At 40.3% G+C, this 26,418-nt stretch overlaps 1 protein-coding gene across 2 annotated transcripts in view; it reads left to right on the top strand.

Moving 5' to 3' along the window:
• CLCN4 (Cl-/H+ antiporter 4) overlaps positions 1-23,320 on the top strand; it is a 43,264-nt gene extending 19,944 nt beyond the window's left edge. For both annotated transcript variants that reach the window (XM_023918358.2, XM_023918359.2), the window contains exons 5-12: positions 4,435-4,557; positions 6,109-6,315; positions 6,407-6,487; positions 7,008-7,553; positions 9,569-9,755; positions 12,761-13,159; positions 17,851-18,067; positions 19,493-23,320. In XM_023918358.2, the coding sequence (XP_023774126.1) occupies positions 4,435-4,557; positions 6,109-6,315; positions 6,407-6,487; positions 7,008-7,553; positions 9,569-9,755; positions 12,761-13,159; positions 17,851-18,067; positions 19,493-19,583 (1,851 nt within the window). In that variant the 3' untranslated portion in view covers positions 19,584-23,320. The remainder of the gene's footprint in view (positions 1-4,434; positions 4,558-6,108; positions 6,316-6,406; positions 6,488-7,007; positions 7,554-9,568; positions 9,756-12,760; positions 13,160-17,850; positions 18,068-19,492) is intronic.
• The last annotated feature ends 3,098 nt before the right edge of the window (positions 23,321-26,418 follow it).

The raw sequence follows: 26,418 nt of genomic DNA, 5'->3' as shown, positions 1-26,418 counted from the left end.
AAACTGAATATGGTGTGCAGGTGGGTGATTTGGAGAGGTTGTCTGAGATCTTTCCCCACTGGGGAGGTTGTCTGGTCCTGCAGACAGTGTTTGAGGATATCTTCATTGCCAGGCAAGTGTGTCATTCATGTTCCCTTCAGTGCTGCTTTAGGTTTACAGGACAAGAAGTACTGGGTGGGAGTGTCTGTGCACATGTATAGCTCAATTTCCTACAGCTCTAATCAGCCCTGGTGGAAGTGGTGGGCTGCTCACTGTCCCTGAGTGTTCTCACCACATCATCAGAGACAAAAATCTCTCAGCATGGTTGCCAGTCACAGTGCCAGGCTTCCCTCTGCCGAGGTTTGCTAGGGTCACCCTGGCCTCCATCCACAGATGTTTTGGGTGGCTGTGTCTTTGTGACAGTGAAGAAATATTACCCTGATATAAAGCTACAGGGTGGGGCTGTGTTTTAATTTAAGAGAACAACAACCAACCAACAACAACAAACCCCAAAGAAAATAAACAACTCCCACCAAACAAAAAAGAAACCAAACCAACACCAAAATCAAAAAAATGCGGGAAGGGAGAAAAGAGGAAACTGTTAAAATTATTAGGGGATTTGGAAATCCTGTGCATGTGTTTAACATGTTGGCTGGAATATAGGAAAGATGCATATCCTTAAGAAAATTTATTGCTTTCTCCTGCTTCTTGAAACCAGCTCTGTTGTGTGCTGTGGGCCTTTACGAAAGGTATCAGCCTGATGAGCACTGTGAAACTTCACTCACTTTGTGTTCAAATTGGGCTTCTCACCCCTGGTATACTGTCACAGTAAGACAAAAAAGAAAAGGTTCATCTTAGCTTACTTTTAGTTACTTTCCTAAAACAAATGGGCCTCTAAGATCTGTGGGTTCCTGAGGGTCTGATGGAGGCTGTAAATATTATTAATATATCTGTCTGTTACTGTTATACCGAAATCCCAGGGAAAGCCCAATAAAAATGTGAATTTGGAAAGTAAAAATTCAGGTTTTTTCGAAAGGCTTATGATATAGGCAAGTTTTCTGCTGTATGGTTCCTGTAGAGGTAGAGTATTTTAGTAGGTATCAAAATACACTGAACTTGACTGAGTTTCAGAATAATTTTGCTGGGTTTTTTTCCTGTGTTTCACTTTGTGCCTGACATTTCCATAAGAACCCTATAAAACAACAGTGTGCATTGGAGCAGAATTTAGGCAAAAAGTATTTGGAACAGTTTCCCTAAAGGTACTCTGGTCAGACATGCCTTCCTTTTTTTATGCATGACTGTGGTTCTTTCTTGTCATAGCCAACTACATTTGACATTTTGAGGACTGAGATTTAGATAGTTCTTCCTTGTGGTTTTCCCAATTTATGGCTGTGATAAACCCTGTACATACGTTTTCATGGAGAATTGTGACATTTCCTATGGCATCTCTTGAAAAATGTTTCCATTCTAGTGCTCCTATAAAACAAGCCCAAAGCAGAGGCTTGATATAAATTATTATGGAAAACATAATAGCCCATTAGACACCTACCAAGCTATATTTTCATCTCTAATCATGATTTTGTAGGCCAATTATCCTTCACCCTTCTGGTCTTGAACTACTTCCAAAGAGAGGGCGAAGAGAGTTTTTTGGTGTGAGAACATTTCAAAACCTCAAATACACTGGCAGATCAAAAGGTCATCAGACAGCACTGGTGAGCTGGACTTTCCCTGTTCTGCAGATTCAGTTTGGTCCCAACACCAGCTTCACTGGAGCTGAGGATCCCATTTTTGATGGCTTACACATATCCAGGGCAGAGGAAAGGACCCTCTGTCTTCCATGGATCATGACACTGGATCCAGCAATTGACTGAATTCCTATCCCAGGGCTTCTGGATCTCCTGTCATGAAGCTGAGACCTGCAGGGCAAGGAAGCCCCTCTAAACCTGGAACCCACTTCCCAATTTTGCAGCCTTGAACCATCAGTTTAGAGGACACACACTGCTGTAGAGAGTCTGCAAACTGTGAGATCCCTATTGAGTCAGAGTTGAGCTCTGGGCCTCTGGAGTAACCACACATTGGAGAGCATCCTGAGGGATGTGGTTTATTTCCATGTTCTGAGTTTGTGAGGGTTGTTTTCAATTGTGTTCCATTTGTATCTAAACTGGACTGACACCAGAGATGAAATATTGCTTGGTCTTGCAAACTAAAATACAAAATTTTGCTCAGTTTTCCTTCATGCTTCATTACTGTTGCTTCTGGGGTGAATCTTTTGAGCTGTCATGGGAAAGGTCATAGCAGGATCAGCTCTGCTGGTGATCTGCTTCAGTCTCTGATTCCAGTGTACATGCTCAAGACTTTCACTGATTCACAGCCTTAGTAATGGCTTGTAATGGATGAGAAACGAACCATTTGCTATACTGAGTTACTGCTACTTCTCTTCCCAAAGGTTTTCATATTATTAATCATTAGAAGCTGCTGCAGTTGAGCCTGCAGAATGCCAGATATCTGGAAAATGTAACAATGAAAGATGTCCCAAGGGATAAGATTGAACTGGCCATACGGACTCTTGTGGGGTCCTGCCACAGCACTCTAGGTGTATGTGTGACTGCAGTAATGAGCTGACAGAGTTTTCTTATGACTTCTGAGATGCAAAAGAAGAAGATGTAAAAAGAAACAAAGTTAATTTTCCTCCAGTGAATTTAGAAGCAAAACTACAGCTTTTGCTCAACCTAGTAGGGCCAAATTTTTGTAATGGTGTTGGCCTTCTTTGGAGGTATTCCAGGTTCACACTGACAGGAGGATTATGCCCTGAGGTAAGATATCCAGAGTTTTCTCTAGAGGAAGAGTAAATATTGTCATAGCTGTTTGCAATTGAAAGCACTAGGAGAAGACATCCTTGGGACTGTCTTCAGCTGTAGCAACAAAGATCCCTGGTTACTGCAGCCGGATGTCAGTCACTGCAAGTGTGGGATCCATGACTGCTGTCTCAGGGCATTGGGGGATAACACTGTATGGCTTCAGCTTCCTGCTATCATCAGCAAAGCCAGCTGCTAACTTCAGCAAGCACCAGCTTAACAAATTGCCCTTCCTCCAGGTATATCCATAAGGAAGAGGGTTAGTAGTATCCTTACTGCATTTTCATTTGGACAGACCTGGAAAATGAAGCTAGCAAAAATCCATGCTGTTAAGAGTTGATTCCTTGAAGATTTGAAAACGGGGAGACTTCTCATGTCTAAGTTTTTTTTATGACTGGGAACAAGGCTTGGCCAGCTTTGTTAACTGATACAATTGATTAATGCCTGTTTTCCTACTTGATTTATCATAATGTTGATATCCAGGCTGCTGTCCTGCAGAGCAGAGGCAGGGCCCCTGATGTTCTTGAGCAGCTGGGATTGCATCCGGTAGGAAGAGTTCACTGGGAGGTGAAGGATTCATACCAATGCATGCACTGAGATTCATCTCAGTTTTTTATTCTGTAGTGTCATGTTGCTACAGGATATAGTTTGAAGGCTTAAGCTCCTTGTATTGATCTGATGCTGCTGAGTAGATTCTCTTTTGTCCATGTAGGTGGGTTTTTGAAATTAATCTAAAAAAAAATGCATATGAAAAGGCAGAGGTATTCCAAGGCAGATTTTAGCAAAAGTTTTGACTTGACCATTGGAAAAAGGTAAAAACTTGAAGGTCACTATTAACTGTGCTTTCACTATGGCACTGCACAGTCAACCATTGCTAATAATCATTTGTGTTCCCATTCTGCTACAAAAGTAAAACTGTTCAGTTTGAAGATAGACTTATTACTGACTGGAATGATTTTAAAATATTAGGGCAAAAATTACTGAGATGTGTGAGTGGGTTCTGCCAATCTATATTATTTTCAAATTATTTTCAACCCTATCGTGGAGAGCACTGTATAGAAAGAAAGGATTTATTTATGGTTTTACCCTTCCTGTTTGTGAACTGAACTAGCTACTGATATACACAGGGATGTTGTTGGAAAAGAGCAGCATCTGCATGGAGAATTTGAATACCATCCCTCAAAAAAATACATATTAGTCTCATTCCTTGTCCCTCACCATGGTATGAACACAGCAGATTCCTTCATTAGGTGCCTTTTCATTCCCTATTCCTTTGGCCCTTATGACATATTTGTTTGATGTTGTGGAACTTTACATGGGTTAGTTAGATTTTTTTAGTACTTGAAAGGTGCTCAGTTTAAGGTATTTGTGTCCCTTGCAAACAGACTGTAAGGACTGGGTTAGGTATTTATTAGTTTGCTGCTTCTTTCCACAAGTAATGAAGTTGTTGGAGTATATAGTTATTTGTCTTTCCTGAGGAAAAGCAGCACTTACCATGTAAATGAAAAATCAGGCTCCATGCCATCATGATCCCTAGTAGAAGTGTGAGATTTGCCAATCTGCGCTTATCTAACAATGTTTGTTACTGTTATTTTTCTAGGGTGCAAGTGCTTACATTCTAAACTATTTTCTGTACATTATGTGGGCTCTGTGTTTTGCTTTCCTGGCAGTCTCCCTGGTCAGAGTGTTTGCTCCTTACGCCTGTGGCTCTGGAATCCCAGAGGTGAGTTTCTTTTTGTACATGAATATCCAAAAAAAACCAAGTAACAATAGTAGCAAAAACATGACTTCATTTTCCCATTCCAGAACTGTACTATGAGATAGCACAGCAACAAGGAAATTGTCTTTCCATCTCATCTGCCTTCATTCCTTTTCTCATGTTTTTATGGTGATCATCTAGGTTTTTCAATAGTAAAAAGTGTTCGTATGTCACTGTGACAGGTTAATGCATGTACTTGTTCATTGACAGTGTGAGAATTAAAAATCAACATCTGCAAGAGACATACTCACTGGAAGATTATAGAGAGTTTTTCCAGGATGAAATTATCTGTGCTAGTTACAAAACCAGTTATTTTCTAGGCTAGACTCTAAATTAAAGCAAAATAAAGAGAAGAGGGTGTGCTACAAAGCTAAGGTTCCCTAAACTGCTGAAAATGCCCTCATTTGGGATGTCTGAAAAGTGTCTGGTGCACATCTTTTGCAAATAGTGTTCCTGAAGACAGAGTAATGTGAATTGTGCCACCATGACAACATTATAGCAGCCGAAATATCTACTTGATTTTTAATATTTTACATATTGAGCCTCAGTCCATATTTAAGCTGTTAAATGAAGAACCTTGTAATTCAACCAGCAGAATTATTAAAAGTCTTTGAAATCAGGGCACTCTCTTGTTAAAAGTGCTATGGAACCACTGGAATTATTATTTAGGAATCTGGCAAACAGAATCAACAGCCCAAAACTTAGAAATCTTTGCATACTTTTGTTCTTGATCTCTAAGAGAAGCATCCAAATGTTTCCAAAAAACTCACCACAAATAATTTAAAATATTTGAATAATTTCCATGTTTCAAAGTAGTCATGTGTGCCTTTGTTATGTGTTTGATATATTTATGGTTTTAAAAAGTTTTCATAGTTAAGTATAAAGCCAGTTTCCAAGTGGTAAATCCCTTGTGCGAGGTGATGCTCAGCTCCAGCCCATTTCCAGACCTAGAATCCAAACCCAAATCCCACCCTGCAGCCTTTGTGTCATGCACATGCATTGTGCTCTTTCTGAGCCACTCACTAGCAAAATTAAGACAAAATGTGTAGAAACACGATCTTTTGGACTTTCTCATTTCATAATGCACAGCATAATGCATGCTTTTATGGCACAGTGATTCCAAATATCTAGAACTTTTTTGTGTGTTTTATCTGGGTAAAGTCTGTTGTTGTTTATTTGCTTTTTTTCTGCTTTGTTAAACTCAAATCCAGTTTAACTCTGATCTTGTAAGCCAAGGAAATACGTAAGAGTTTCATATTTCTATTGATCTCTGTGAGAGTCCTTGCTGCCTGTCATGGGGACCACCCGTAACAGCAGTAAAAGTGTGGTCTGCTTAACCCCTGCTCAGATATTGCTGTGGGAAAGCTGCCCTACCTACAATTTCTTTCTCTCCATCATTGTCTCTTTTCAAGCAGTCTGCAACTTTTTAAACCCTGCTGGAGTTTTAACTCCATTTGAAAGTTCAGAGTAGAAAAGGGTTCTTCATCTTTTCAACGTGTTCTTCCTGCTTTCCAGATAAAAACCATCTTGAGTGGGTTCATTATTAGGGGCTATCTGGGAAAATGGACACTTCTAATCAAAACAGTCACCTTGGTTCTGGTGGTGTCTTCAGGCCTCAGCCTTGGGAAAGAAGGCCCATTAGTCCATGTGGCCTGTTGCTGTGGAAACTTCTTCAGCAGCCTTTTCTCTAAGTACAGCAAGAATGAAGGAAAGAGAAGAGAGGTGAGGTTGGTTCATAAATTTCTAATTTTCCTGTCTGCAGAGTCGGGGTTTCAAACAACTCATGCCTTGTATGTAAACATTTTCTTTGTAGGTACTTTCAGCTGCAGCTGCTGCAGGAGTTTCTGTTGCTTTTGGGGCTCCAATTGGAGGTGTGCTTTTTAGTCTGGAAGAGGTGAGACCTGGCAGTTCACTTGATTCAATAAATATAATTTAATGTGATACCTTTCTCCAAGATTACTCATTATTTTTCAAATACGTATATGCTTATTTTTTCTTCTATAACAAAAACAATCTATGATTTCCAGTAATGAGAAATAACCAGATATTTTAGCATAATCTGAGTAGCAGAAGGGCACTGGCTTCCTGGAAACAAATTAGATGATTCAATATGGTAATATATCCCTCCACTGAGGTTTCTCCAGCCTTCAGTTTGCTAATTTGTGGACCAAGCTGTCAAGCATTTCTTATACTCTCTAGACAGCAACTCTGGATTCAAATTTATCAATTTTTAAGCACTAGCTACTCCTTCTCTGAAATCTGAAAATGCCTTTTCTGATATACCTCTGTGAGCATGGTTTGGCTGTGGTGAGGTCTAGTGCTTGCAGTAAAGTCAAATGAAACAGATGGTGGTGGTAAAGGAAGCACCCTCTGTCACACTCAGTGAAATGTTTATGGTCTTTGCTTGGTTTTAGGTCAGCTACTACTTTCCTCTGAAAACCCTCTGGAGGTCATTTTTTGCTGCTCTGGTGGCTGCCTTCACACTGAGGTCCATCAATCCTTTTGGAAACAGCCGACTAGTCCTGTTCTACGTGGAGTACCACACGCCCTGGTACATGGCCGAGCTCTTCCCCTTCATCCTGCTCGGCGTCTTTGGGGGCCTCTGGGGAACCCTCTTTATCCGATGCAACATCGCCTGGTGCAGGAGGCGGAAAACCACCAGGCTTGGGAAATACCCAGTGCTGGAGGTGATTGTGATAACAGCTATCACTGCCATCATCGCCTACCCCAACCCCTACACCCGCAGGAGCACCAGCGAGCTCATCTCCGAGCTCTTCAATGACTGTGGTGCCCTGGAGTCCTCGCAGCTCTGCGACTACATCAACGACCCGAACATGACCCGGCCAGTGGATGACATTCCCGACAGACCTGCTGGCCCTGGAGTCTACTCTGCCATGTGGCAGCTCGCCTTGGCTTTGGTGTTCAAAATCGTCATCACCATATTCACTTTTGGCATGAAGGTAAATCGGGGCGAATTGGGACGGGAGCTGTCGTGAGCACGGGGCACAGAGGGGCTGCCATGGGCAGCTCTGCTCTGGCTCTGACCTGCCCCAGCCACGGGGCCATCACTGAGGTGCTGCTGGCTCACCTGCCTGCCTGCACCTTGCCCTGTGGGCCCCTGTGGCAGCACAGGGATGGGCCCTGCTTTTCCACCTTCTAGGCATCTGCGGTTTTGTTAAGCGAAAAAGAAATCTGCATGGGAATTTAAACCCGCTGTTGCCAGTAAGCAATTTTGAGATGACTCCCACTGCAGCTGTTTTTCAGCTCTCTCTCATGGATATGGGCTATTTACATTGTTGTTTGTCTTGTTGCATTAATGTCTTAATGTGCCTCAAGGTAGCTATGCTCAAGGAAGTAATAATTTTAAATTTACTATTTTACACATTTAGAGCATCACACAAATATAAAAGTGGCTGAAAAAGTCTATTTTTGAATCTTTTTAAACACTGTAGCTTGTAAAGAAAAAGAGGAATGAATGAGAAGACTAACTGATGTGTCATTTGAATATTCTGGATTTGCAGCATTTTCCTTCAACAGCTCCTTCTCCCCATAAGTGAGTGATGAAAGGTCCAAGAACAATTTATCCAAGTTTTCAATATAAACCAAGCTGTCTGTGGTGAGCTCTATATATCTGATTAACAGAGCACATAATAAACAGGTTCTGTCTGTCTACAGCTCCCATTATGAGAGCATTTATTTCTGGATCTGATGGCTGCAGACAGTGAGAAATTTTTCTTAGTTATACACTGTATTTTATACCATGCTCAAAACTAAGGTATATCAACTTTGTCTTGAATACTACAGTTGAATGGAGGTTCTATTTTTAGCCTTTCACTCTAGAAAGTGATTTATGGCTGACAGCCCATTGTTATGCTTGTTCATTAAAAACTTTGGTTCTATATTTGAAATGGGGTTCTTTATTTATCCTATATATTTAAAATTTCTTAGAAGAAACTGGCACTTTCAACCAGTCTGTAAAAGAACAGACCCACTAAATCTAGAATCCAACTTCATCAGCAAAGTTTGCACAGTATGGTGGGAGCTGTAGCATCTGCTGTTACCAGCCCTACATGGCTGGTAACCTCTAGGCTGTGCTGATGAGGTGATTAGTTAAGTTCTCAAGGAAGTTCAAGGTATATTTTCAGACTTTAAAAGATAAAATAGGCTTTCCTCTCTGAAAACAACAAAAGCCCCATGCAATCCCTTGTCACAGATCTGAATTGTCTTCTCCAGCAGGAAATATATCTCCCACTTGCTGGTACACTTGACATCTAAGAGGAAATGCACTTAGCCAAGGCAAAGTAAATCTTCACTCTCTTTTATTCCCCTCCCTTCCCATTTAAATACTCTTTTTTAGTGAATTGTGGCTTGTTTGTATAGCAGACAACAAAGTAACGATTCACAAAGCTTCCTGGAAAATATATTGTAAACTAAGATGGCGAATTAGTTGCCTCTGAGCAGTCAGTCCCCTTTCTCTGAGTTTTTATTCTTCATATGACATTTAATTTAAAATCTGGTCTGATTTAGCCTGAAAAAGTAGTAATAAAATCATAAAGTGCTCCATCTGATAGAGGGTGAAATCAAGATGTTATTTTCTGTTAAGCTTATTCTCAAGCCTATGACAGAAACATCAGCAGCTCCTGACTTCCTGCTGAGAAAGCACTAAAGGCAAAGCCAGTAACATCTTGACTTCAAAAGCAACCTATTATTCAGAAACAGCATTTATCTCCCTAATTCAGTGGGGTGCAGCAGATAGGATTAAAAATTTCTTCAAAAAATGCACTAACATTTTATAAACTATTAATACACATGTAGCCACATAAACTCAGTGACTGCAGAAAACTGTGTCAGACCATGGGGATCAGCCCTGTGGGCTGCCATGAGGCTATGGAAACTTGTTTCTCTTACTGTTAATTAAAGTTGTTTGATACTGATCATTTTTGTCAAGATGTCATGTGTCTATATTTTATTCCAGATCCCTTCAGGCCTTTTTATTCCTAGCATGGCTGTTGGAGCCATGGCTGGCAGGATGGTTGGGATTGGAGTGGAGCAGCTGGCATATCACCATCATGACTGGATCATCTTCAGGAACTGGTGCAGGCCTGGGGCAGACTGTGTCACACCAGGACTCTATGCTATGGTGGGAGCAGCAGCTTGCTTGGGTATGGTCTCTGCTGGTTATTGGTTCATGTGTGACCAACACTGATGTTTGGGGACATGCTTCAGAGGGCCCTGTGTTTGTGTTAGCTGCTGTGTTGGCATTTCTGGGTGCAACAGAGGTTGAAATAAAGATGTGATGGGCTAAAGGATGGGGAGCTTCCTCTACTTCCTTGTTCTTCCAGTGATCTGCCAGATAGCCAGCAACAGAAAGGCTTGCAGTCACCAATGTCTACTCCCTGTAATCTGCCAAAAAGCAGAGAAAAGGAAAGAAAAAATTGAATTTAGGCTGCAGGTTTCCAAGCAGGAGTACTTTTGCTTGCATTTTTTCCATTTGATGTAATGAAATTCACTGTAACTGGACTAAAGCTACTTATTTGTTTAGACTGTGCTCTCAGTGCAGGAAGAAAACATCCCGTTTTTTGTTAAATTTTAAACTACACAGAGGCAAAAATTCTGGGTCTTTGGCTGTGTCTCATGCTATGGTCAACTGAGCTGTATTTTGTTTTTTATTTTGATCATAGGCCAATATTGGATTACACTCAATCAATAGGATTTATTGGATATTATAGCAATGATCTGTTAACTATTAAAGCAAGATCATTGAATAATACCTCACATATCAAATTTCTAGCCATGGATGCAACAAGAAAGTTACAAGCATCTGAGCATGTTTTTACCTGATCATATTTTTCCCCTTGTGTGCTTGCATATTCTATATCCTTTTGTTGCTGTTATTGATGCCATCATCAGCAGATGAAAAAATAGTGGAGAGGCATAACACATGATTAATGTGATTGGGTAGGTTTGAAATGAAAGATGTACTCAAGGAAGAGCTGGAGAAGTTTCAGATTTGGATGCTCATATTGGAAAAGCAGGATCATTTGTGTGACCAATATAGAGGAAGGAAAGGTGGGGAGTGCCTGAAATTTTAATGTCTGTAATGTAGATTACACCTGAGTTTAACTGTCTTTATACCTCTCACAGTCAAAACAGAAGAATAAGGTATGGGAAAGATCAGTTCTTATCTGGAAACACACATCTAAAACCAGGCAAATGAACAGCTGAATTTGGCCTCAAAAGAGCCTGATTTCATCTAGAGGTTATAAAGATAAAAGAGATTATAATGATATAATCTGGATCATCCCTGTGGATGTAAACACCCACAGCAGTGTTGACACATCAAAAAAACCTGGGATGAATCTTGCTGTCCAAACAAGTAAAACACTTTCTCTCTTCGATAAATGATCTTAATGCTCATTAAATAAATAGTGCACAAAAATTTGGCTCTGATGTTGCAGTTGATCTGCTAGTCAGCAAAGAATTATAGAAACATAGAATATGCTGAGTTGGAAGGGACCCATTAGGAACATCAAGCCCAAATCCTGTCCATGCACAGAACACCCCAAAAAATCACACCATGGCCCTGAGAAATTGTCCAAATACCTCTTGAACTCTCTCAGGCTTGGTGCTTTGACCATTCCCTGGGGAGCCTGTTCCAGTGCCCAACCACCCTCTAGGTGAAAAGCCTTTTCTTGATATCCAGCCTAAACCTCCCTGACTCTGCTTCATGCCATTTCCTCAAGTCCTATCACTGGTCACCAGAGTGAAGAGATCAGTGTCTGCCCCTCTGCTTCCCCTGGTGGGAATGTTGTAGACCAGAATGAGGTCTCCCCTCAGTCCCCTCCTGGTTGAACAGACTAAGTGACCTCAGCCACTCCACAAAAGGCTTCTCCTTCTGACACTTCATCATCCTTGTGGCCTTCCTTTGGATGGTTTCTGATAGCTTAATGTCTTTTTTTATATTGTGATGCCCAAAACTGCACACAGGACTCAAGGTGAGGTTGCAATTGCTTCCTCTTTTAAAAGGTCCAGATTAAGGTGCAGAGGGTTTTAGGTGTATGGTGAGATACACAGTAGAATGGTCACAGCTTGTACTTCAGCTGTTCTGTACCAAAACCTATCTTCCCTAAAGTAAGAGATATGGAGTAAGTATGAAATGATCCTTAGTCTGGTATTTGCTCTCAGCTTTTCACAGTCAGAAGTTTAAGGCATTCCTCAGATGGAATTTATATCTGGATCATAGTGTCAAGCAATCAACAATCTAATATTTCTGTATGCTGCTAGATAAAAAGCATCTTTTAATGATCTGTTTCTGATTTTTCTCATCTAAAATGGGGCTGTATTTTGAAACCTAAAAATAGCAGATTTATTACATTTCCCTTTTGAATAGAGGCAAAGAAATGTTACCTAATAATTCAGAGATACATACACACTTGTCCTCAGTTATGTGATTATTTTTATCCTTTAATGTAAACTGAAGGAGTGAGGAGCTTGCTTATGAAATTAATATGGAAAGACTAGATTGAAAAATACAGCTACAACCCTGCCTATGGCTGCATGCCTGGATGGCCTCAAACCAAATTGTACTCAGTTCAAACTGTACTACTGTAGTGATATCCAAAGCTGTAACATAGCTCTCTCTTGCAGTGGCCCTAAGCTGTTCTGGGCTAGGAGGATTTTGGACCATGTTGTGCCCAAAGATAATGCTCAGCTTTCTCCTCAGTATGACAGGAATAGATAGGCTGGTGTGAAGGCTGCCTCTCCACGTTCTGACCTGCCTCAGCTGTGGCACTTAACTGACTCTTGGAGTCATTTTAGGGAGCTAATGGCAGGGTTCAATTTTACTTTCTCAAGTATCCATTAAAGCTGATTTTTTTTTTTTTTTTTTTGCATCCTTTCTGGTTTTAAAGCTCTGTCTTTTAGCATTCATTGTTTGCTTTTCAATGCTAGCAATTTCAGCATGAGCAAGTTCACTCAACCTTTTTGATGAAAATTGCAGTAAATGAAAAATACCTTTCTTCAGAGAAACAAGCCTAAGAGTATAAGGGCAAAGTACACAGCATAAATAATTACATGCATTTTTGAGTGTAAGGCCCAAAAATATAAATTAGTTGCTTAATATGTATACCAGCACTGGGAGAAACCTGAGTCTTTTCCTTGTTGGCAGGTGGTGTTACTCGAATGACGGTCTCTCTGGTGGTGATCATGTTTGAGCTAACTGGAGGCCTGGAGTACATTGTACCTCTTATGGCTGCAGCTGTCACAAGCAAGTGGGTGGCAGATGCCTTTGGAAAAGAAGGGATCTATGAAGCTCACATTCATCTGAATGGCTATCCCTTCCTGGATGTGAAGGATGAGTTCACCCACCGAACCCTGGCAACTGACGTGATGAGACCAAGGCGCGGCGAGGCTCCTCTCTCTGTGCTGACACAGGACAGCATGACGGTGGAGGATGTGGAGACACTTATCAAAGAGACTGACTACAATGGCTTTCCAGTGGTGGTTTCAAAGGACTCAGAGAGACTTATTGGATTTGCACAGAGACGAGAGTTGATCCTTGCAATCAGTAAGTAGAATATCAATGTCCAGAAGTTTGATTTTGAATGGAGTTTTTACAAGATGGGAGGTTAGTAGCGTTAGTCATCTTGAAGAATGGATAATCAAGAACCAATTCTAACTTTTTCTTCAAATCTGACTTCTACTGTTTAGTAGGACCTGAAGCTTTTCTATTACATCATACCTGATTTTGTGGGCTTGACCCTTGTGGGCTTAATTTTGCTGTCACTCAAAAGAGTAAAATAAAATTATTCTAAAGACAGCAGACAGAAAATCAACTCATATGGCCAGAATTTTTGTCAGAACCAGACCAAAAGCCAGTGCAGGGCTCAGTTACTTTCCCTCTCCATGGACTTCGAGAGGCAGCTGGGGCAGTCATGAACTTTGGTCACCCAGTGATGAAATAGCCTGTACTCCTTTCTGTTGCTTTGTCTCAGTTTTTCCTCACATGCAGGCTTTTAGTGCTACAGGTGGAAAGTTTTCAGTGCACGATGTTTTTTTGGTAAAGATAGGTGAATTTTGTCTGGCATCCAGTGGCTATCTGGCTGGTTGCCTGAGAGTCTGAATCCAGGTCTTTAAAGGTTTTGACTGTCACATCCTTTCCTGGTTGATTTGATGATTAAGTGGGATTGAAGAACAAGTATATTGGATGAAAGCAAGTGTTCCCACTTCTTCTGGACCCAGGGCATCCAGAACTGCAGAGGTCTGCAAGGCTGGTCCACCATCTGCTCCCAGTTGTGGCAGCCCTGTGGTGTTGAGGGCCAGCTGGGCAGGCAGGCAAGATGCCACCTGGGCATGGTTGCCTTGTACTTTGCAGGGGAGAGGAATGTCTGCTATATCCATATCTCCTTGACTTGGAATTAGTATTCTCTGCATGGTCTTGTTTCATCCCTGCTGCTCAGGCACCTTTAAAAAGCTGTTGTCTTTGATGGAAATTCACATGTTTTTCAGTCAAGAAAATTAATAAATGGAAAATTTGGGTTATTTTTAAAGGTCACTTTCCAGCTCACTTCCCACAAAGCTAAAACAAATATTGAAATAACAGTGGTCTTTAAAGCACTTTTTAGATGTATTTAGCCTACCCTGGGTCTGTCTTTTATACTGCTGGTGCCATGTCATGGCTTTAACACTTGGTGCCTTCCTAAGTTAACAGTCTTTTGCACCTCCTTTTCAGGAAGGTATGTCAGTGGGAAAATTGCAGGGACTGAAGATGCAGAGCTTTCACTTTAAAATCAGAAAGATCAGAGACTGCTTGAAGTGAGTCAAAGAACTTTGAGGAGCTGAGTCTTTTGATTCAGGTTATAAATGGCAGTGTGGCTGAATGGTCTTGCCAGAAGATGTGAGAAAGTGTCCAGCTATGAACTGACAACAAAGAGATCAGTTAAAATTAATCTCAGTAAACATTTAGATCAAAATGCTTTCCTGTTCAAAAATTGTTTGGCATCTGCATTTTTCAGAGGAAAAGGTACAGTCTCCTGATCAGTTCTAATTAAGAGCATCTTACATAAGAAATGAGACAGAACTCAGATTTAAAATCAAATTGGTATATACATAGATAATTTTTTCTAAAATCCTCAGCCACCAGTGACCTTTGGTAACCCTTTTCCCCTTGGGGCTGAGTGTGAGTGCTGTCATTCTGTGCTGACACTATGATAAGATAAATGGTTAATCTTTCCAGTACGGTTTGTGTCCTTGTGACTTAAAATCTGGATTTGGTTTCTAAAGACACAATATATGGTTCCATTACAGGGCAGGGTAAACCATGCTAGCAACCTGTTGATTACTAATACTCTTTGAAGCTACTTTGTCTGAATTTCAGAACTTGTTACTGCTGATCATTACCACAAGGGTAACTAATGTGTTCAGAAACTCCACCTCAGCTTGCTTCATGGTTGTGATCATGGAGCCACGCACCGAGTGTCCTTAAGCCATAAAATTCCTTACCAAGAGAGAAATACCACACATGGTGAAGAATCTCTTGTTCACCTGTTCATGTTCACCTGCTCAGCCTGACAGAGGTACTGGAGTTACATCTCAGAACAGCTTAAGCCCCATCTGTGCAGCACTTCATCCAGGGAATGAGGTCTTAAGGAAAACAGAGTCAGGCCCACTCCAGTATCTCTTCTTTCACCAGTATCTCTTTTTTCATGGCATTGTGCCCTGCAGAATGCCTCCTCAGTTTGAACTAGCTCTGGTACCTCTGTATTAAAACACTTTGCACTTTTATAGAGACATGGTTTCAACCAAGAATTTCAGCCTCTTTCTCAGGCCCTGTTAGTTGTGCATAGTAGTATGGTGGTCCAGAGATTGCTCTGGAGAAGTACTCCAATTACTCCAATTCCTTCACATAACTGCCTTCTTGGATGAAGGCAGTAGCTGCTGAGTCTTGCATCAAATACCCATTCCCACAAAGCTATCTGCCTCATGATTTACCCCCACATAATTTCATACTGAGTGGAGCATGCTCTATAAATGCATCAAATACCTGTAAAGTGAATGGCAATGCCATTTCCAATTGCTCAGCAGCAGCTTCAGGTGGATTGTGTCCTTCCATTGATCCTTGTTGAGTAGGTAGGCATGTGAGGTGGCAGAGTCACCCTCTGGGAAGAGGTGTCTACATTTTAGATGACACCTACTTTACAGACTTACAGAGCGGAGTTTTTGACACTGTAAAGCTTTTCTTAATTTGACCAGCTCCAGAGGCACCATGCAAAAGGCAGAGCCTTGGACAAAAGCCAGGTGGCCTGTATAATATGCTTTTCCCAGTGTGGAGTTGAGAGATCAACATAGTTGATATAGGCTGTGAAATGTGAACCCCTGAATATGAGAGGCTGTTTCACATTTGGGAGAATTAATTCACTCTCTAGCTATGACAAGAGCCTTCTGCATAGATTGCTTTGTAAAACCAGACATTGTCATCCATTTGCTTTGCTCTTTCTGTTAATCTGTGTCTGTTTTTCTTACCCACTGACTGCAAAAATTATCTGCTCTTCTGTTTTACCTTTACTCCCACTTTCTCATCCAGTGAGGCTGCACACAAAATCCACCATTTTTCTGATGCTGCTGAATTTACTCCATAGTACTACATCATTCAAATTTCTCTAGAGAGGTTTTTGACATGGAAGAGTGAAATCATGGCTTTGGCTAATCACTGTTGTTCAGGGTCACTGCTGCTTTGGGAATAGCAATGTGGTAACCAAAATGCTAGGCCCTATTTCTTAGGGTGCAGTTTTGGGAAGGAAATACCTAGCTGTCAAAGGTTTTTATCAAAGGGTGGGAGTTACCTTTGGTTTGATTAATGTTACCTCTTAGCACAGATCATATATCAAAGAACTATGCAGGCATATTCACACTTGAAATTGGATGTATGAATAGAAACAAGCTGATACAAAACTAACATCATTCCTGTAAATTGCAATAGGGCTTGTAATGTGTGGGGTGAGAAGGTTGAGAATCGTATACTGTAGTGATATTAGGTTGGAGCCAGCACTGCTCCAGTTCCAGAAATATTACAAGACAACGATCGTTAAATGTAAAAAAAAATTGCAGCTGAAGCATGTTGGAAACCATCACTGTCTACAGATTACAAGTCACAGCAGCAGGTTTCTCACTCTGATTGATGGCAGAGAGTTCCAAGAATATTTACATGTGCTTGGAGTGTGAGTTGCTACACCTCTCAAGAGCAGAAACAACCTATTTAATTGAAAGCAATAATTTAACTATTTCCAAGAATTTATTTTTTTTTAAAAAAAGTTAAACCCTGAGAGCCAAACACATGATATGCTTATTCTGGGGAGACAAATGTTGACTGTCATAATTTGGAAGTCTGTCTCTTATAATGTTTACACCCTGTACTGCTGGGTAGAGATGAGGTAAACACTACAAAGAAAATGAAGTACTCCAATGTTAAGTCTTGGGGCATGCTTTAGGTAAAAGGCTAAAACTGATCATACAAACTCCAGATGTAGTGTGATGTTCACTTTGTAGTTTGATCAAAGTATTAATGATAGCTTTTGAACTTCTGAAAGTGGTCACATATGTGTTGTTTACCCCTATATTTTTCCTCTCTTTACTATTTTCCTTTAAGTAGGAAGCTAATTTCTTTTTCCTTTTTAAAATCTAGATACACAAACAATTTAAGGCATTAAGTGTAAACCCACAAAATTTACCCTGCCTGCCAGCAAGGTGTTCTGATCTAGAACAATACCCACACCTCCCCTGGCTCCCTGGAATGTGAATTTGTCTTTCCCCAGCTTTGTGTTCATAAATCCATTCTTCATGTCCACATTTTCCCAACTCCACTGAAAAGTTTTGCTCCAAGCCAGCTGGGATCTTACACAGCTGTTGACTCCACTCCTTCAGGCATGTAATAAAGTTTCTGTTGTGATTCTCACAATGGAGGAAATTACATACAGTGATTTGAATTGGACAGAAATAGGATTAGTGAAGTTTATGAATGCAATGAGCTGCATATTTATTCAGAAAAGCATTTTCCCAACCAAGGAAAAGTATGGGCCTATAAAAATATCACATTTGCTTTGAGGGAGCAGTGTCTTAAGGAAATTCAAGATTACTCAGTAACCCAAGTTTCTGGGACTCCAATACGTTAAAGACACAATCAAACCTTGCTTTCCAAAGGAGGAATTATTTTTTTATTATTAAGCTTTATTCACTATCTACCCCAATTTTTGTGTTGTACAGAGAATGCAAGACAGCGTCAGGATGGGGTGGTGAGCAACTCCATCGTGTACTTCACTGAAGACCCCCCAGAACTGCCCCCCAACAGTCCCCACCCACTGAAACTGCGGCGTATTCTCAACCTGAGCCCTTTCACTGTCACTGACCACACACCAATGGAAACTGTGGTAGATATCTTCCGAAAACTCGGGCTCCGGCAGTGCCTGGTGACTCGCAGTGGGTGAGTAGTTGACACTCAAATTAATATTTTAATTTTGTCTTCTTTTGTGAATGGATGAATAAGGGAACCACGCCCGTGTCTGTCCAGGGCAGCAAAAGAAGTCAGACTCTGAACCAAAATGGTGCTTGCAGGGTGTTACATTTCATTCTGTTCTCCTAAATTCTTAGTGTATTCTCATAGGGTAAAAATACATACTCATAAGGTAAAAATATGTACTCATAAGGTAAAAATAAATACAAAATAAACTGTTCTGACTTCTACTATCATTCAGTTTTCAGCAGAGGCAGATCTGGGAAGCAGTATTGTTTGCAAATAATATGCCTGTTTAGAAACATCCAGCCAGATTAGATGTTTGTGAAAATTGTGATAAAGGTGTCACTGGAGGAAAATTAATCTGTTCAACTTTTGTTATCGGATAATGGAAAAGTGTATAAACCAAAGGCCCTCAAATAACAGCTAAAGGAGTTGGGCAAACATGAAATTATGGGAATAAAAAGCTGCACCATGTGGACTAGACATAACATCCCATAGTTCCAATGGAATTTGAGATCTTTGGGCATCATGGCTTATCCCAGGATCTACTGGTAGCAGGATAGCCAAACCACAGCCATCACTTCCAAATATGGAAGACTAAAACTTTTTCTTCTGTTAAAAAGTCTTTTTGTTATTCAAAAATATGGCATATCAGTTGTTACTGTCAATGAAGTATCCTCAGCATTAAGAAAGTAAGAACCATTATTGGGACATAGATAAAGGTTCTGATTTTAGGTGCCTGGATTCAGAAATTAAATCTGGAGTTTTAGAACTTACATGAGATGAAAGGTGGAAAAACTATTAGCAGTGGCATAGTTTCAATATTCAGTGCCTAATGGTCTTAAAGGACTGGAAGTAAAAGCCCTTGAATACTGAGGGTTATGAAATTCTTGACTCTTGGGGCCAGACATCCCATAGGCCTCATCTTTCTTGACAGATGCAATTCATTTAGGTTCACATAAATGAGAAATTATCATTTAAATTTGAAGGAATTATGCTGTCAGGCAGTAAGAGTTTCAGAAACCCTGTGCTTTAGCTTACTTTGTGTATTACCAAGAACTGATACCTTGGGTTTGACTGCTGGTCCTCTGCAGCCTGAGGCTAAGGAAACTTATTATTTTGTTGTATGAAGTATTAGTTGTTGTAGCTCCTCACTCAGTCATGTTCCAAACAAAAAGAAGTAACAAGCCAAAGCATATCACTTAATTGTCGTGGCTGGGGAAGGAGAAATACATGAGGTGAGAATACTTTTATAAAAAGATAATTGGGAAATAGATGAGATGGACAGTACTGTATGGAAGCACTCACAAAATATCCCTGCAACTGAACAGGGAAAAAACCTGGATGATATATGAGATGATTGTTGACCTTTCGCTTCCTTTTCTCCTGTAGGAGGCTGCTGGGTATCATAACTAAAAAGGATGTATTAAGACATATGGCTCAAATGGCAAACCAGGACCCTGAATCTATCATGTTTAACTAGACTGGTAAAGAAGAAGAAAGCAACCCCAAAGGAATCCCTTCTAGATTAACACGAAGGCTGTGTTTGGTGTTTCATCTTGCTTAAAGAGAAAAAGGTAATGTATATGAAGAATGGCCTGATATGCCTCTGACAGAGGGAGTGGATGCAGGACAGCACAAATTCAATGAGGAAGGCAGTTTAGAAGCTCTGAGCAGCTGCAGACATCAAGCTGTGTTTCCTTAATGAGATTCCCCACAGCTCAGCTGGAGTGCTGGTGGGTGTAAGTGATGCGGTGCTTAGAGACAAAGAGCCACGAGCACCAGTGGGAGGCATGGAGGTCACAGTAACTCATGAGGCAGGTGTGAGGAGTAGCAGACACTGTTTATGTACAAGCTGCTAAGAGATATAAAGGTCTGTGTTCCAAGCCAAGAGAGTGCAAAGGAGTAATGTCAGTTGCTTTTGTTACTGGAATCATGGCTATTTGTTTGCTACCGAGTTATACCATTTTCATGATGGAAAAAAATTTGCGTATTTTTAAATGAAATATTTTGTCATCTTTATTTTATTTTGTAAATGTTTAATGAGTCAAGACTGGAGATAAGTCTTAAGAAAATAGTAAGGTTACATCTCAAATCACTTTAAAATGAAGTGTCCCTTGCTCCCTGCTTTAGTCTTTTGAATTTTATACTGCTTAGCATTTCTGTCAACCAGCTTCCCCTTATTAATGTTGAAATGGGATTTACTTGTAAAAAATTATTATCTCTCTATGCAATTTTGCATACAAGTACTGTAAAATTTAGTATTTTGTGTTTTGCTGTGGTAACTGAATAAAATATAGATGCCCAGAAAATAGTTTTCAAAAGCACTAAACGGGCAGTGGTATCCATCTCTCATCAGTGTTAGTGACAAGAGATTGAATCCCTTGCCTGTCTTCCCTTGTGTACATCGCAATTTTTCACAAATGAATGACATTCTGCATTGATTCTTGGTTCTCCACTTAGGTCCTTTTTGTCATTGCTCTTTCTTGGCATTTGTCTGCACTTGCCAAGAGATTGCTGAAATTAATTTAACAGTCATAGACACTTATTCTGTAAGAGATCTACTTTTAATGCACTTGTCAGTCATAGGACTGTGGAATTCCTCTCCACGGCACCGTGGCTGGATAAGATCAGAGGGACTGAGAATGCAAATGATCATAGGAAAGCTTTAAGTATTTATCTGTTTGCACCAAGAACACAAGATTTAACAGACCCTGGTAGAGATCTGTAAGTCACTCAGGTAAAAATGTTAAATTTTCCTAAACCCTTGTTCCAATCCTATGTGAGATAAAGAGGGTCAGCACTTTAGTCAATACTGCTATCAGTAACAGAATACCAAATTACTCTGTAACACATAATTCATGCTGCCCAGTGTTTGCTTTGTAGATGTAAATTTAAAGATTGCAGAAAGGTTGTTCCCTGAATCCCCTTCAGACCTCCTGGTCCCTTCATTTAGGCACCTAAGACCTCTGGTATTTTTGCTCAAATTCACCCAGATAACTGGTGGTGTTTGAATGATCCTCATGGATAGAGATGACCTTTGATGTCAGAACAGCCTGTTGCTTACTCCAGCCCAAACCCAGACTGTTGATCTCACATGTAGGCAATGTGCATGATTATTGTGTTCCTGAACTGAGACAACTACTCAGGTGCACCCTGAGTTAGATGCTGAAGTTCTGTGTCACAAATTCCTCCTCTTATCTCCAGTGACCCTGCTTCCTTCTGGCCTGTGTCCCACTGCATTCACACAGAGTATGGCCTGAACTGCTGAAGTAAAAGGAACGGAAGTAAAGGGATAATTTTAATCTGTTAAGTACTCCACTTAACAATGGTGTTTGCAACAGACTGACATAAATACATGTAGCTCTGGCCAAAGCCCATAAGTATTTCAGTCTATACTTTTTGTTAACTGAACAGATGCAGTACAATGTATTATTAAAGGGATATTGTTAAAACTATGTAAAATATAGGACTGAACAACCCCTTTCTTATGAAAATAGGAAATACAACATAATATGGTTATTTCTTACATTTTTCTGTGAAGCTGTCAGCAGCCAAACTCATAAAAAACCAAGTCAACAACAATGCTCATAAACACTAGATTCCCTCATCTGAACAGAGATGCCATCATAAAATCATTTCATTCCCATAACTAAATCCAAGTGGGGATTTATACAATTGTCAGTTTCTACCCATAACTTCTAGAATCTAAGGGATGTAGACTAGGCTAAAAAGGCTGACTTGAGAGCCATTTCATTCTTGGATTAAAACTCTATGACCGTTCTACTTTCCATGTTTGCAAACAGGAAACAATATAGTGTATCAACACTGAAAAACATTATCATTTTCTGACAAAAAGACATGGACTTGCCTAACTGAGGTTAATCTGGCTATGAATACAAATTCACAGATGTATTGACTTGGCTTATCATGTTAAACTTGTGTGGTTAATTCCTTTAATACCCAGAGGCCTGATTTGCTGAAACCAAGGCACCCCTGTGATAGCTTGCTGCCTTGCCTTATTAGAATACTTAGAAGGAGCCCTCAGGCTTAAAAACAAGATCCAAAAAAGCCCCAACATGCTTTGTAACAAACACCAGCAGAAGGAATTGAGATTTATGCAGTTACTGTGAATGCAGTTTGACCCTGGACTATCGCCCAAGTCAAAGGCAGGTAAATGGGTGTAGAGCTCTCTTCTGTCAAACACATTCCTTTCTAGATGGAAAGCTTTAAATACCTAGGGGGTCAAGGGAAAAACCTTTGGACATGTAACCATGTAGTGCTGCTCCTTTTTCCAGTGTCTGTTCAAAAGATGTTAAACCCTTCAGAGCAGAGGTTGCTATCTCATGCACACTCATGGCTTGGTGCTATCATCAAGGCTGAGGCTGATGCTACAATGACATGGAGGGCTTTGAAACATGACAGAATTTGCTAATTAGAAAACTTCCTCCATGCTACAGCCTTTATTGCTCTTCACACTGGTATCTGAAAGGGAACTCCCTTAATATAAATTTATAACATGCTTATCTCAAAAAATGCAGTTATGATGTAATGATTTAATTTATTTCCCATAACAAGCTCATTATCAGGCACTGTTTTCCATCTGTATTCCAAAATTTATCTCAGAAGGTACTGAATAGACTCCAAGAGGCATAGATCTCAGCCCTATTTATTTGAATTTGTAGAGCTCAAGATGGTCACGTAGCGTTATCAATCTGAGTTATATGAGTATTTTAATATATACTGCTGACTTTATGCAACCTCAGTTCAGTCCTTCAAGCAGTTGGCCTTCACAAATGCCCAACTAAACTAAACAGGGGAATAAGAACCTTTGAATTATGGAGGTTCAGTATGTACCTTTGTTTTGCATGAACTGTGTTAAATTACATTCAGCTTCTGATGTGTACTTGAGGCAATCTGTACCAGAAAGTTTAATAATAAAGTACAGAAATGGATGACATTAGACAGACCCTTTGGCTGTCCCAGTGATACTAATTATTAATTCTTATGCTTTGAAGAAGCAGAAAAATAATGTTTAAGGATTACAGAGGACTGATTCTCTGTTTGAATGACACTATATTTATGACTATAGTTTTGCTTTGGCTCTATTTGTTGTTTTGGTTTTTTAATTGTAGAAAACAGTGTATATGTTGCACCTTATTAAAAAAAACAATGTTTGGACTCTATTTTTTAAATAAAACTGACTTAGAGTACTGGAAACATTTCTTGGACATCTTATTAATTAGAAAAGTATTTCACTTAATGTCTCTATGATTTTTATGTTTCCTTTTCTCACTTTTACGGATAACTTAGGCTTAAGTTCTAGAGACCTAGGAGATCCAATTCAAATATAGGTTAGGTAATATTAAGTAGGGAGTTAGTAAAAATTCACTCAGTGGACTTCAGAGAATCAGCCTTGACAGCTGGCTATTTTATTTTCAGAGAAAAGTGTTTTTTCTTCAGCATCAGAAATACCTTAGAAATCTAAAAAGAGAAGAAAAACAATGTATCTAACCAGGTTGCTCTGCCTACAACGATCATGAAACTTTAGATGTTGAAAAGACCCTATGATATATTTTTTGTATATATTTTTCTGTTACAAAGTCCTTATGACATATTTTTTGTATACATTTTTCTGTTGCACTTTAATTCAGAGCTAAGATCAAAAACTGAAAATGACAAGTTCAATCATCCCTATTTAATTGGATGAAACATGCCCTAAATCTCTGTGAGAGGCTAAATTCTAGGTAGTAGCAAAGAACATGGTCTTGATCCTGATCAACACGCTTACGAAGGTGAACATGTCAGCAATATCCTAGTTCAAATTAAATGACACATTTCAGAAGCTGGTTTGGAGTCCCATGGCCTTCAGCTCATTTCATGGATTGCTGTTCCCTTAACAGAGCCCAAAACACACAGCAAAACCCCAGGAGTCATCAGGCATGCAGCAACTTTAATAAATAGTAGTAATTCCTGTAGTTTGTATTTGGTCATGGGGTTCTGAACTTTAGACCTACCTGTCATCACTTGTGATGGCACAGCTGGGAAATGGAATAGAAAATGTTCAGAGGCATTCAGCACTGCTGTGGTGCAGCTGTGCTCCACATATCCTGGCCTACCCTCCATTCATCCAAACCAAACAGCCTGTTACCATCCACGTGTCTTCCTTCTCCTTTAGGGGAGGCTCTTCCTCCACATCTCTTTCCTACAAGCTGTGTTACTCCCTCGTGCTGTTCTGCTCCTCTGCTCCAAATGTGATCTTGCTTCTAGCTTCTCGCTGCTGTGGTGGCACAGTCTGAGACACCATATCCAAAATAAGCAAGGTGCATCTCCAGTGGAGGGTCTCCACTTGCTGCAGACAGCATTTTGCATTGCTGCGTCCTGAAGGGCACGGCAAACACAGTGTGGCTGGAGTGCTGCACAGAGTTTTTTAGTTGGTTTTTGGCTTGCTATCTCTTAGGATCTGATTACTGAGTTGTCTCTGCCCAAATTAAGGTACAAACAGTAGATGTCATAGAGAGATAGAAAAGAGTAGGGGAAAGAGAGTGTATGAGAGAGACTAAGCAAAGATATCACCACCACATGGAATCCTGCAGTGTCCTGCTGGACCTTCTTCATCCTGGTCTGCTTGCTGGTGGGGGTTCCCATGTTCTTGTGGAGGTAGCACTTTTATACAGCCCAAGTCCTGGGTATCCAAAAGGCATGAGTGCTATTCCCACCTGGCATGGGATGGCACGTGTGTAAGATACTTCCTTTCTCACAGTTTGCCTTGGTGGGAGCTTTTGTCCAGATAGTTACCTAGATCTGCCTCACCAGGCCTGGAACCTTCCTGTTGTTGCTGTCAGTGCTTTCCCCACACTTTGCACAGCAGAATTTTGTCCAGTGTGTTAATTCCAAACTCACCTCTGCCTTCCTTTTTGACATCTGTGATTATTCTAAGGTCCTGTTGTAGTGCATTCCCTGGGAACTTTCTTGTTTCACAGTGTTTGAGACTGTTCACTGTGCTTCTCCAAGTCCTCACACTATCTTAACACAATATCAGAAATATGAACTGAGAAAAACAGCTGCTGCATTTCACAGATCAATCTAGCATGTTCACCATCTCAACCAGTAAGCAGTGACTTTCCAGTGAAGTCAATCTGGAGCTGGGATGTGACTCTGAGAGCTGTATCCTGAAGCAGTTATGGGCTCTTAGGCAGAATGAGACAGGAACTGCTGACCTGCAGCTGCAGCATTTTGTTAACTCTCCATCCCTCCTTTACCTTATTGTATTCTGAGCATAATTAATATTCTCTGTTTGAGCACATTACAAACCCTGTTTTAGCACAGTTAATGATTTTAACCCTTGTTATCTTTCAGAATTATCTTGTATATAGTCAGGATTAAAATAATCTGAGTGTTCCTATTGGCTTTCCCCAGCCACAGCAGGTAACTGGTCAGGAAGCCATAACCATATGAAACAGCCAGCTTGGGGAGAGTCAGTATTTGGCAGTTCAGCTGTGTTTCATTTGAGAAATGATTGTGCAGCCTGAGCAATCAGTGTACCACTGTCTGTGGGGATTTGCAAAGCCTGATGATTTGTTCTTGGCTTGATCAACATTTAGAGCAATGTTTGTGGCCAGCTGATGTTACACACCCTTCAGATTAACTGGTCTTTCTTAATCCACAACGATTCTGTAAAGGGAACTGAAAAAAATGTGCAGATTGCTTAAAAAACTAGACAGCTACATTATCTAGGAAGAACTGCTTTATTGTCTCAGTTATGTCCATGGAGGCATCCTACTTTCAGGAGAACCATGCCCTGTTAAGGGTTCACTGGCTGGTCTCATTAGTAGGAAGAAGTAATACCTAAAATACAAAATAATATCTGTTTGTATTGACTGCAATCAATGCTATTGTTTTTCTCTCCTAATGTATTCTAAAAGACAACTTTTTTCCCATGAAGTAATCTTGCTGTTTCTACAGTTGCTAGTGAGAGCCAGACTGTGGCCCTGCACAATTTGATGTGAAGTGCTACAGGACTGGTGCATTAAACGCTACTGGAGTGTTTCTCCTTTGATAAATGCGGTAAAAAAGAGCAGCTGCCATAATTGAGCCATGCAAAAGGACCATTCCAAATAATTAAAAAGTCAGATGAACTGCAGTTCTCTGCTTCTAAAGATTCCCAAAAGGTAAGATTGAAAGGTTGTGAAGCCTTATACTTTATAAAATATATTTGTGTTTAGATAATTTCCAAAGTTGCAATTTGCCAAAAGACAAATTTTACTTACCTAACTCTCAGATTATGTGACCATTAGAATCCAGAATTCCTGAATGAT

The sequence above is a fragment of the Cyanistes caeruleus genome, chromosome 3 (assembly GCF_971803275.1).
Source record: "Cyanistes caeruleus chromosome 3, bCyaCae1.hap1.1, whole genome shotgun sequence".
Lineage (NCBI taxonomy): Eukaryota > Metazoa > Chordata > Aves > Passeriformes > Paridae > Cyanistes > Cyanistes caeruleus.
This window is presented reverse-complemented; position numbering and strand designations above follow the sequence as displayed.